The following is a 12,928-nucleotide window of genomic DNA, read 5'->3' as shown; positions in this document are numbered from 1 at the left end:
AAATTATTCCGCCAAAAGCGGAAGGGTAGGAGCCTCTAGGTCAAGGTCATGCTTCTTGTAGATGTCGAGACAGAAATAGCTGGTATACCAATTTCCTATGCGATGATTTTCTGCAGGGTGCCAAACTTTCCAAATGCATCGAATCGTCCTTTTCCGCGATAGGTTTGCCATTGTAGTTGTAGACTTGACTTGAATTCTTCTTGATAAAATTGATACTAATTAAGAGGACCATTACATAGGATGGCTTGGAATTAGAACCAAAAAAAATCTTGAACTTGAAGTTGCGACAATGTAAAATTTGAGATGGGGAAATTAAAGTTATTCAATACTGCTTATGTACATTGAACACGGACGTCAGGCAAAGCACCTACATCACACCAATCGTTCGCGGATATTCTTAACCACTGAAAATTCTTACTGGTAGCTTTTTTAACCAATGGAAATACTTGTTTATTTGTGATTTTATTGTATTCATGTCAACTGTGCAATAAATAGAGCAAACAGAACTCTCGGAATTATTAAAAGGACATTCACCAGCAGAAATAATGATATTATTAGGCGGCTCTACACTGCTCTGGTACGACCATCACTTGAATATGGTAATGCACCGAGGATATCACAGCATGTCGGTGACATGGATAAAATTGAAAGGGTACAAAGGAGAGCAACGAAGCTTTGTTCAGATTTGAAGCATCTACCATATGAAGATAGACTGAGGCATCTCAAACTACCATCATTGTACTACAGAAGACAAAGAGGAGACATGATACAAGTTATAAGATAATAAACGAGAAAGATAGAGTAGATAGAGAGCAAATACTACCAGAGAGCACATTTAATAAACGAGAGGACATAGCGACAAATTAAAAAAAAGACAGGCCAGATTAAATGTAAGAAAATGCTCCTTTGGACTCAGAGTGACAGATAACTGGAACAGCTTCAGAGAAGTAATTAAGCGAGGACAGTGAATGAGTTCAAGACAGTTAGACAACACTGGCATTACAAGCGTTACCAGCTCCGCCCCAACCATGCAGGTGCGCTTAGATATATCAGAGATAGTTCAGAACGGGTATTACAGGCATAGCCTTCAACCCGAAGAAGAGGTATCAAGGTATCAAGGTATGAGTGATAAGAACATCGACTTAAGCGACATCGACTTATGTGGAGTTTTTTTTTTTTTTTTACGAATGTTCTATAGGAAGAAGGGGGAGGGACTTTGTTTTTTTTTTTTTACGAATGTTCTATAGGAAGAAGGGGGAGGGACCAAGAAAAAAAAATCGACTTGGGTAAAAATCGACGTATCCAGAGTGCACTGTATTATTATTATTATTATTATTATTATTATTATTATTATTATTATTATTATTATTATTATTATTATTATTATTATTATTATTATTATTATTATTATTATATCTGTTTTCTGTATTATTATATTTGTTATTTTGAATGTATAATGTAAGCATTTGAGTGTATTCCTCTTTGTGCCCGGATGAAACTAATAGGTGATTTCAAACTAAGTACATTGGTGGTGTGCTCTTGGAATCTACATCTGATCCCTGTTTGTTCCGTTCCCCTATGTCTTACTTTTTCTTGGGTGCTTTAATTGTAATTCTAGAACTTTTTACTATCCCATTTTCATCCTTTTTACTGGCGCTGATATAACCTAAATGGGTTGCAAGCGCCGTAAACCCTTAAAAACAAACAAACAAAAAACACACACACAAACACACACTATCTTTCCTTCTGTCAGACAAACCTAAATCTATAAAGTGGATCATATCCTTTTCATATCAGCCATCATTCTCTCTTTTCACCTTCAAGTACACACCTTATCACCACCACCACCACCACTATCATCATCATCAATCATCATCATCAATCATCATCATCATCATCATCATTATCATCAGTGCCACTACTACTACAACCACCACCATCGCCACACCATCATTTCATGAAGCACCACCATTACTACAACTACAACCACCTCCACCACATCATCATCATCACCATCATTGCCACCACCACTACGACATCATCACAACACTATCACCATTAAAACAACAATCACTACCACATCCTTACCACCACTCCTCCAACACAACAATATCACCACCACCACTTCTGCAACCACCACAACCACATACATTATCATTACTGCCACCACTACAACAGCCATCATATCATTATTACCACCACACCTATCATTCATTTTAATATTTTATACATCATAAATTGGTTTTGGAGCTTTACTTGATTTGAAACAAGGGGTATTAGGACGATTATAGATCTCAATAGATTATATTTTGTTTGCAGAAATTCCTGTTTAATTATTGAACTTGTTCGGAATTGTTTCTGAAATTTACGTGAGTCAAATTTTAAGTTGGCGTCTCTGGTCAACTTGAAACAATGGGATGTGGGCATTAGTGAATCTGTGAATATGGGAGATGTATGTGGCGACTACCACTACTACTACAACCATCATCACATCATCATCCTTACCACAACTACTACAACCACCACCACATCATTATCCCTACCACTACCATTACTACAACCAATATGTTATAATTACACTTTCAGTTTTTGAACTTCCTCCGAGTGATGTCAGAAATTGTTGGGAGACACATTTTGGATTGCATCACAATAACTTTTAATGAAATTTAAATTTATATGTTATTTTTGCATAGATGGTTCTTGATCTAGCGCTGAAAAATTTCCTCCCTTTTAGTGACCAGTCATTCTGATCACATGATATGTGAAAAAGTTCTAGCCAGCATGCAGAATAATAAAGAGTACTGATTTTCTTTTTTTAGAACCAAGCTGCTGGTTGCTAGGCAATGTGACTTCAGACTATTGAATCCTATTGTCTCTCAATAAAGAATAAAATGTAGTCCTTTCTCACGTCATTGAAAGATGTCGTCATCCTTTTTTTCTTTTCTTAAACCACGCACTTGGTTTAATTTAATTAATTATTTTTTGGGGGACAAATTAGGGAGCAGGCACTGGTGTAAGATAAAGATCTGAAAAAGTGTGTAAGTTTGTACCATTGTGAAGAATATAGGCATTAAATCATCCCAACTATTAGTATTAGATAACCTTTGTGGTGTAATGGTAGCACGTCCTTCTGGTAATCAGGAGGTCTGAGGTTCGATCCCCAGTCAAGGCAGTTTGATTTATTGGGATGTTTTTCTTTCTTATGTTGTCTGCTGCTGTTTCTCACACTTTTTCAGATCTTTAAATTCTTTTGCTCGGAACTTTAAATTGTTGTTGATATGTTGTTTTTTTTTCACACTATTTAACTGAAAACTTTCCAAAACACTCACAATGTTCTGAGATTTAATAATAACTTTGTGACCAAGAAATACCATTTTCACTCCCCTGTCGATCAGCTCCAGCGCCTGTTATCAAACCAGCGCCTTCAACATTTGCTGATGACTGGTGTCAAATGATTTATAGTCCCAAGTTTCATGACATCATAATAAAAATCCAGGGAGGAAAGTCTATCTCAGCACATCAACTCGTGTTGTGTACATCATCGCCTTTCTTTCACAATATTCTGGTGAGTGTTAAATTTTTTTTTTTTATTAAATCGTTGTATAGTTTGGCATTTTACAGACTTTGATGGAAAGTGCAATGACAATACAATCTCAAAACTATTATATTCTGCCAAAAAGGGAGTAAAAATCTTTAAAATGATTAGATTTTGAAAAATAAATTTGATTTCTCTTTTGGTTAAGTTGTATTATTTAGAAAAAAAAAATACAATTTACATTTGTAAAAAAGTTTAAGTTTAAACTGTTCTTTTTTGTTTGTTTTTTCCCCGTAGATTTCCCAGAACAATTGCAAAGATGATATAGATTCTGGGAAGGTCCAAGGTAAACAAACAAATGCCAATGGATATATCTCGTTGTCACAAAGAAGTCTTAAGTATTGAAATAAATTGTTACATCGAATGACATAATCAGTCTGATGGTGAAAAGGTTTGAACTGAGATATTGCCAAGTTTAAATATAATGTCAATTTTTATCCAAAATGAGTTCTTGTCATAAATGATTAAATCAACCCTTTTTGTTTATCTTCGGGAAATATCAAAGCTTAATTTCACTTCTAAATATTTTTTACAGCTAGTCATGTTGAAAAAGTATGAAATTTGAGAAAAGTTGTTGGATACCTTTCCCATTCATCTGACCATAACTTCATGAAAAATCACCCGATTTACTTCAAATAAAGATTAAAATGCTCTGGTGAGCATGTTCTTTCAGAAAATGTAAAAAAATAAATAAAATAAAAACAATTTGTTATAAATGCAATTCCAAAATTTTCACCTTCCGACTGATTATGTCATGCACTCTTCTATTGAATATTTTATCTAACAATTGTGATTATCTATTTTTTTTTTTTGACAATAGAAAGCATTCCCCTCTTTGTTTTTTAATTTTTTTAAATTTTATCATTCAAGGGGTTTGTTTTAGATGTAAACAGAATTGATATACACGTTGTGGAATATGCCAAGAAGAGTACTAGTCTATCAATTGTAATTATTTTGTAAAGAGTTTCTAATGTGCAGCTATGTGGTCTTGTGGTATGACACTCGTTTTTGGATCGGAAGGTCCTGGGTTCAAGCCTTGAGTTGAGTCATTGGAAAAGGCCCTTTACTCATATTCTCTCACCATACTCAGGTATAAAATGAGTACCTGGTTGTTAACAGCGTTGTCTTTGTCGAAAAAAAATGTAATATCGCCTAACACGCATCATTTTTCTTGTTGCTGTTGGACAGGGACCCCTTGTAAAGCACTTTAAGCATGTTTAGTGGATATTGTTCTATATAAATGCTCTATTTAAAAAAAGATATTTTAAAAAAATGTCTGTTTTTTTACACGTTATTTGTTTCCGATTCCCAGGATTACAAAAATTCCACGATGGCAACAACGGGGAGGAAATGACCTTAGAGTTATCTAACGACATCAAGGCTGAAACCTTTGACAATATATTGAAGTTTTTATACACAGGTAAATGTAGCAGTGTGTCTTAGACCGAGTCTCAGAATTTTTTGCTTAGACATCTACATTGCTACACGCTTATTATATTAATATCGTAAGGGCATCAGTAAAATGTATAGCAGCAGGTGATTAATGGAACTATGCAAAATGAAGAGAAACCAATGACAAATACAAAGGCATACGATAAGGTAATATCAATAAGGATTCTATTGGAGTTTAGTGTTTTGTTCTTTTTTTTTTTTTGAAGACCTTTTGTTAATTTTTTTATGCATTGCTTTTTTATGTCAGGAGCATTTTCTGGTTTGACACATAATAATAAACAAGATCTTTATTTGCTTATGTTATAAGGCAAAAAAAAAAAAGTCTTGCTTGAATTACCCTCTGGATAAGAAAGGGACATTGACAAAGAATTTTCCACCAGACTTACAGTCTCAGCTACCAAATCACTGCTGGGTGAAAACCAGACTAGGAAGAAAATATAAATTCAAAATCAAAATGTGATTTTAACTCGATGTATTTTGAAGGCTCTAACATCGATGTTATCTCTAAAATTCTGGGTGGGGATTCTGACCTCTCATAGTGGGCAGGGGAGGGGGGGGGGGTACATACTGTGTCTTCTATCCCCTTATAACTGTTTTCTAACAAATGCATAGTTATTGTTTTGGGAGATGATATTTTTTTCCTTGTAAATCATCTCTCTGTTATGTGTTATTATATTTGTTATTTTTGATGTATAATGCAAGCATTTGAGCGTATTCTTCTTTGTTGGATTTTGTGCTTGTGTCTGGATGAGACTTATAGGTGATCTCAAACTAAGTACATTGGTGGTATGCTCTTGAAATCTACATCTGAACCCTATTTGTTCCCAGTTCCTCTTTGTCTTACTTTCTCTTGGGTGCTTTACTTGTAATTCTATAACTTTTTACTATCCCATTTTCTTCCTTTTTACTGGCGCTGATATAACCTAAATGTGTTGCAAGCGCAATGAAACCCTTAAAAACAAAACAAAAACAAATATCTCTAAAATTACAAGCAATTTTTCTAGATTTGGTCAAAAGTAGCATTCATCTCTTGATTGCCTTTGTTTTTCATCTCTCTTTTAAGGTTCTCTCTCAGGCAATACGAAAAAAGTTGATATATCTGAATTAAAAAAGGTTGCCCAAATGTTTGAGATGAACGAACTGGATGTAGAATGTGACAGCCTGGAGACTGATGGAGAGATGGTCAAAGATTTCAGTTTCTCAGATGTATTAAAACCAATGGCTATGAGAAAATACTTCAAACAAGACAGGTTTTCCGACCTGGTTTTTAACATCGAGGGTAAGTAGTAGAGTAATATTATTATTATTACCAACGCCATTACCACATTTTTTTCATTCGTCTGTAGTGTTTCATTCATCCTGTTTTGTTGATAAAGGGGAAACCCAAAACTTCCATTTTATCTGTTTTCGTATATTAAATTGAAGCTTATATTCAATTTCACATTGTTATTTATTTTCGAGCTTCGAGCAGCAACATTTACATTTTGAGCTGGAAGGGGAAATGTTCCCTGCTTGGTAGTATGCTCTTACTTTTTGAAGCTGTTACTTTTATATTACTTTTGTTTCTGAAAAAAACAAAATATATATATATATATATATATATATATATATATATATATATATATATATATATATATATATATATATATATATAAATAAAAAATTGAGCTTTTATGTAGCGCAATATCCACTATACATGCTCAAAGCGCTTTACATGGGGTCTCTGGCCAACAGCAACTCTTAACATGTAGGACGGGACATGATGCCTGTTAGGTGATATTACATTTTTTTTCGGACAGAGAAAACGCTGTTAACGGCCGGGTACTCATTTTACACATGAGTAAGGTGAGAGAATGTGAGTAAAGAGAATTTTCCAAGGACTCAACTATGTGCCAATCGAGGCCCGAACCTAAGACCTTCCAAGAGGAAGTTGTTCTACTGTGCTATATAGAATGTTTTCTGTATTGTGGTATCGAAGAAGAGGATGTTTATCCTAAGGTGTCAACAACATTGGCATGGGTAACGTTCTTAACCTTTCGTTCGATCAGGAAAACAGTTCCCTGCACAGAAAGTGGTCATTTGTGCCCGATGTCCAAGGATAGCTGAACTCATTGATTCCCAGTCTGACCAGGGAGACAGTCCTACACTTGTGAGTTGTTTTGTTTGTTTTTTTGTTTGTTTTTTTTTGTTTGTTTTTTTTTTTAATTTCTCCATCACAATCACATGTGTTAGTTATAGCCATTTGTATTTGTTATCTATGGCAGTTATTGCTGATGAGTGTTTTACTAAACAGCAAACTACATCTATTTCTGATAGTTTTTTACAAAGCACACAAGTTCAGATTAGAGGCCATAAGAATTTCTTAATTTATTAAATTAATATATAAAGTGTTGCCATTAATTCTTAATTCTATATTTATACATTTTATGCATTTACATATAAATTCAAACTAGGGGTCATAGGGACAGCATATTTCACTTTGTAAAATTTATATTCTCTCCCGACGGATTATCACCTTGTCGTGGTGGGAGGGCTTGCGTATCTCGAACCTCGGACCTCTAATAAGAGAAAAAAGGAGAGAGATCAGACGAAGAGTAATCCACCGGCCCTCCAGGAATGGGGGTTGAGCGTAGGGTTAACAACCCACCTCATAAAAAGCAAACTGTTACAGAAACAGAAACCAGACGTAAATCCACAACCGGCGGCAGCAGAGAAGCGGACCAGAATACTGACTTCATGACGGTAGGAGGTCAAAGCCGAAAGGACGCCCCCGACCAGATTGCAGATCTGTTGTCACCAAAACGCAAGCTCAATGTCTCGTGCTGGAATGTTAGGACCCTATATCAAACAAGAAAACTGGCACAAGCCCAGCGCGAGATGTTGAACTACAAGATCGATTTGCTAGGCATATCAGAGGCAAGATGGACAGGAGCTGGAAAGCGCCAACTCCCAAATGGCGACCTGATCATTTGGTCAGGACGAAAGGATGACCAACACAGAGAAGGTGTTGCCCTCTTGATAGCCAGGCAAAACAACAAGTCACTATTGGAATGGAAACCGATAAGTGAAAGACTTTTATACACAAGACACAACTCAAAATACACCAAGCTATCAATCCTCACATGCTACGCACCTACAGAGGATTCAGATGAAGAAAACAAAGAAGAATTTTACGATATTCTAAGAATGGCCGTTGAAAACATTCCAAGACACGATATGCTCATGATCATCGGAGACCTTAATGCTAGAGTTGGCAATACACAAACAAATCAGTCCGTTGGAAAGGAGGGCATAGGGGTAATGAACAACAATGGAAGCAGACTGGCAGAATTTTGTGAAGAACACAACTTCATTATTGGTGGAACTTTCTTCCCACACAAAAACATCCACAAATTAACATGGAAATCACCAGATGGGAAAACAGAAAGTCAGATAGACCATATAATTATCAACAGAAAATGGAAGAGCAGCTTAAACGATGTCAGAGTCAGACGATTGGCAGACATTGGAAGTGACCACCATCTTGTCACAGCCAAAATCTCTACTAAATTGATGAAAACAAAAATAGCAAAACAGAAGGAGAAACGTTTCAACACAGATAAATTGAAAATCCCAGATATCCAAAACAATTTCAATATCTCAGTAAGAAACAAATTCAGTGCAATACAAGATATTACAAACAAGAGTGAAAATAAATTTCGATAAGACTGTGTACATTAGGGTGAATCCAAAACATGACAGTGAAATTAGGATAGATGAACATATAATTGAAGAGGTAACAGAGTTCTCCAAGATTTCAACCACGTCATGCAGGAAAGTGCCACTGAACACTTAGGACACAATAAATCCAATACAGAGAATTGGATATCAGCAAGGTCATGGGAGCTCATTAACCAAAGAAAATTAATCAAACTAAATCTCCTGAACGCTAAATCCCCCCGACTGAAAGAAAGGCTATCCAGTGAATACTCATTGAAGGATAAAGAAGTGAAAAAAATCCACAAGGAAAGACAAAAGAGATTTTGCAGAAAATTTAGCAACGGAAGCAGAAAATGCAGCTGTAAGACAAGACACACAAACACTATACAAAATCACAAAAAAGCTCTCGGGAAACAGAAGTTATGGTCAAGAGAAACCATTAAAATCCCAAGATGGTAGTGTCATCACAGACGAAAAGGAGAAAATTGAAAGATGGAGAGAATATTTCGCAAACCTTCTGAACAGACCAGACCCATCTTCTTACACAGATATCCCAGAAGCAGAAATGGACGTAGAGGTTAATCTTGGTCCAATCACTGAGCATGAGGTGCACGAGGCAATACAACAACAAAAAAATGGCAAGGCCCCAGGTATTGACAAAATCACTGCGGAAATGCTTAAAGCGAACTCGCAAGAAATGTCCAAAATTCTCAGTAAATTGTTCACCAACATTTGGGAAAAGGAAGAAATACCAGAGGATTGGCAGAAAGGCATCATCCATAAAATAGCCAAGAAAGGAGACCTAGGAAATTGTGCTAACTGGCGTGGAATCACACTCCTGTCCGTAACGAGCAAAATTTTTAATAGAATCCTTCTGAAAAGAATCTCACCTCACATTGAAAACATTCTTAGAAAAGAGCAGGCAGGGTTCAGAAAAGGGAAGTCATGTAGTGACCACATATTTACCCTGAGACAAATCCTGGAGCAAAGCATTGAATGGAACAGCCCCCTCTACACCATTTTTGTCGATTTTGAAAAAGCCTTTGACAGCTTACACAGAGAGTCCCTGTGGAAAATACTCCGCCATTATGGTATACCGATGAAGATAGTCAACCTAATCAAAGCAATGTACAGCAACTACCAATGCCAAGTGATCTGTGGTAACAATTTAACAGACAGCTTTAATGTAACAACTGGTGTAAAACAAGGCTGCATACTCTCCCCGCTTCTGTTTATCCTGGCTCTAGACTGGCTCATGAAAAATACAATTGATGGTAAGAAGAGAGGCATTCGCTGGACACTGACATCTTTTCTGGAAGATATAGACTACGCAGATGATATCGCGTTAGTTTCCAGTACACACAGAGACGCCTCAGAGAAACTAAATGTACTACACAAGAACGCCTCGAAAATTGGACTGAAAATAAATTTCGATAAGACTGTGTACATTAGGGTGAATCCAAAACATGACAGTGAAATTAGGATAGATGAACATATAATTGAAGAGGTAACAGAGTTCTCCTACCTCGGATCCAAAATAACAGACGACGGAAATGCAGAACATGATATCAAGCACAGAATTCAAAAGGCAAACCAGGCTTTCGGCATGCTGAAAAACTTTTGGAAATCAAAGCAAATAATGAGAAAGACAAAGCTGAAAATATACAAGAGCAATGTTTTAAGTGTACTGCTTTATGGAAGTGAAAGCTGGAAAATGACATCCTCCTTAATACAGAAACTAGAAGCCTTTCAGAACAAGTGTTTAAAAGAATTTTTAATTTATTTTGGCCTACAAAAATAAGAACAGTGGATCTATTAAAGAAAGCTGACTGCACTAGCATTGATAGCCAAATAAAAAGAAGAAGATGGCGTTGGCTGGGTCATGTGGCCAGAATGGAAAAAGGGTCACTACCCAAGACAGCCTTGTACTGGACAGCAGATGGGAAGAGAAAGCGGGGAAGACCTAAAGAAACCTGGCGAAGGACCATGGAGAAAGAATTAAAGGAAGCAGGCCTGTCCTGGAATACAGCCACCGCAAAAGCAGCCGATCGCAAAAAATGGAGATGTCTGGTGGATGCCCTATGTGCCTCAAGGCCCGAAGAGGATTAAGTAAGTAAGTAAAATTTATATTACATTGTCGCCAAAAATTCTTAACTTTATATTTATACATTTTTATGCATGCCACGTCTGTAAACAAATTTCCATTTTTTTTAATGATAAATTATATTATTATTATTATCATTATTATTATTATTATTATTATTATTATTATTATTATTATTATTATTATTATTATTATTATTATTATTATTATTATTATTATTATCATCATCATCATTATCATCACCATTATTATTGTTATTCTTCTTCTTCTTCTTCTTCTTCTTCTTCTTCTTCTTCTTCTTCTTCTTCTTCTTCTTCTTCTTCTTCTTCTTCTTCTTCTTCTTCTTCTTCTTCTTCTTCTTCTTCTTCGTTTCATCTTCTTATTATCATTATTCTTCTTCTTCTTCTTCTTCTTCTTCTTCTTCTTCTTCTTCTTCTTCCTCTTCCTCTTCCTCTTCTTCTTCTTCTTCTTATTCTTCTTATTATCATTATTACACACACCAGATTTTTTTTCTTATTTTAATTTTAATCAATAGCCCATTGTTCTGTTGTTTTTGTTTTTTAATGTTTGTTTTATTTTTCATTCAAATTCTTTTGCCATTTAATCACAAGATTATATATATAATATATATATATATATATATATATATATAAACTTTCCTAATTAAGGTCAACATTACGGACACAAGTGTGGAGAACTTCAGCATCCTCTTGGAGTACCTTTATACTGATGAAGCTGATGTAGATGAAACAAGCGATTTGATTGGCCTGATTGCTCTGGCCAATAAATACGAGGCATATCGATTGGTCACCATATGTGAAGTGAAATTAAAGACGTTGCATACAATCGATGAAGATAGCGTAATCGGACTATTACAAACATTTAAGGTAAGGTTAAGAAAAGAGTGAAAGGGGGTCCCGATAGCTTAGTTGGTAGAGCACTCGCTTCGCATGCCAAGGGACCGAGATCAAATCCGGGTGCAGTCAAGATTTTTTTCTGACCCCCCCTACCCTGTCCACTCAGCAGTGAATGGGTTGCTGAGTCTGTTAGATTTGACAGAAAGTATTTTGCGATAGACTAGCGTCCTATCCAAAGGATAGCAAGCAATTGCTATTGTCCGTTTCATGCTATAGAAACTGGGATAAACTCCAGCTCCTTGGACTTTTTTTTTTACTTTAAGAAAATAGTGGTAGGGTAGAGCATGGAAATCTTGACCACACAAATCTTGAACACGTCTAATTTCTATTTTTGAATCGCTCTATTTCCATAGTAATGGCAACATGAAAATCTCTAACACTTTCAGAGGCCAAAACAGAAATCTCAAACAAACTGGACATCCACTTTCGCGATCCTTGATAAAATGCTGAGTACTGAACAGTAATGAAAGCTGCAATCAATTTCTCAACTTTCACTTTCAAGTGTGTCAATTTAATGTGTCACGCTTACGTATGTTTATTTGGAGTGAGTAAGTGAATTTGTGGAGTGAGAGATCAGTGAGTCAGTGATTCCATGATATTGTTACTGTTACACAATTTAGTCAAACAAGCGATTGGGCGTGCAGAGAATGAGATTAGAGGAGAGGCATTGGGGAGATAAATGAAGTGGTAGTGATTAGGTACCAGATTCAAAGGTGAAGGCGTCTCGTCCAAAGTGTGTAATCAATAATGTGGCGTGCTGGCTTTGTCTTTTTTACTATAGCACACACAAAGAAAAACCTTCCACTTTTGAATTAGACAAATCACACCAAACACTATATCTCATTATAATAAGCCCTAACCAAATCCCCATTTATCTCTCTCACATTTTTTTTTAATATTCTTCGCAAAATATCCACACAGAAAATTAGAAAACACAGAAATCTCGAACAGACCCGATGTGTTTGTGCGGATATGTGGTCTAGTAGAATGACACTCGCCATTGGACTAGAAGGTCCAAGGTTTTAATCCTGCTCTGAGCAGTGCATAGTTGAGTCCTTGGAAAAGACTCTTTACTCACGGTACTCAGGTGTAAAATGGGTACCTGGCTGTTAACAGAATTTTCTCTCGGAAAAAAAATTGTAATATTGCCTAACTGGTGTC

The 12,928-nt window shown here is 35.9% G+C and overlaps 1 protein-coding gene across 3 annotated transcripts in view; it reads left to right on the top strand.

Moving 5' to 3' along the window:
• LOC144980797 (rho-related protein racA-like) overlaps positions 1–12,928 on the top strand; it is a 31,619-nt gene that overhangs the window by 16,102 nt on the left and 2,589 nt on the right. For all 3 annotated transcript variants that reach the window (XM_078928605.1, XM_078928606.1, XM_078928607.1), the window contains 6 exons: positions 3,396–3,565; positions 3,833–3,881; positions 4,908–5,015; positions 6,111–6,326; positions 7,096–7,196; positions 11,519–11,737. In XM_078928605.1, the coding sequence (XP_078784731.1) occupies positions 3,396–3,565; positions 3,833–3,881; positions 4,908–5,015; positions 6,111–6,326; positions 7,096–7,196; positions 11,519–11,737 (863 nt within the window). The remainder of the gene's footprint in view (positions 1–3,395; positions 3,566–3,832; positions 3,882–4,907; positions 5,016–6,110; positions 6,327–7,095; positions 7,197–11,518; positions 11,738–12,928) is intronic.

This window comes from Berghia stephanieae, chromosome 10 (genome assembly GCF_034508935.2).
Source record: "Berghia stephanieae isolate SIO BIC M18660-M18661 chromosome 10, UCSD_Bste_1.3, whole genome shotgun sequence".
NCBI classification, from domain to species: Eukaryota; Metazoa; Mollusca; class Gastropoda; order Nudibranchia; family Aeolidiidae; genus Berghia; species Berghia stephanieae.
The sequence above is the reverse complement of the archived record's forward strand: the minus strand, read 5'-3'. Positions and strand labels throughout refer to the sequence as shown.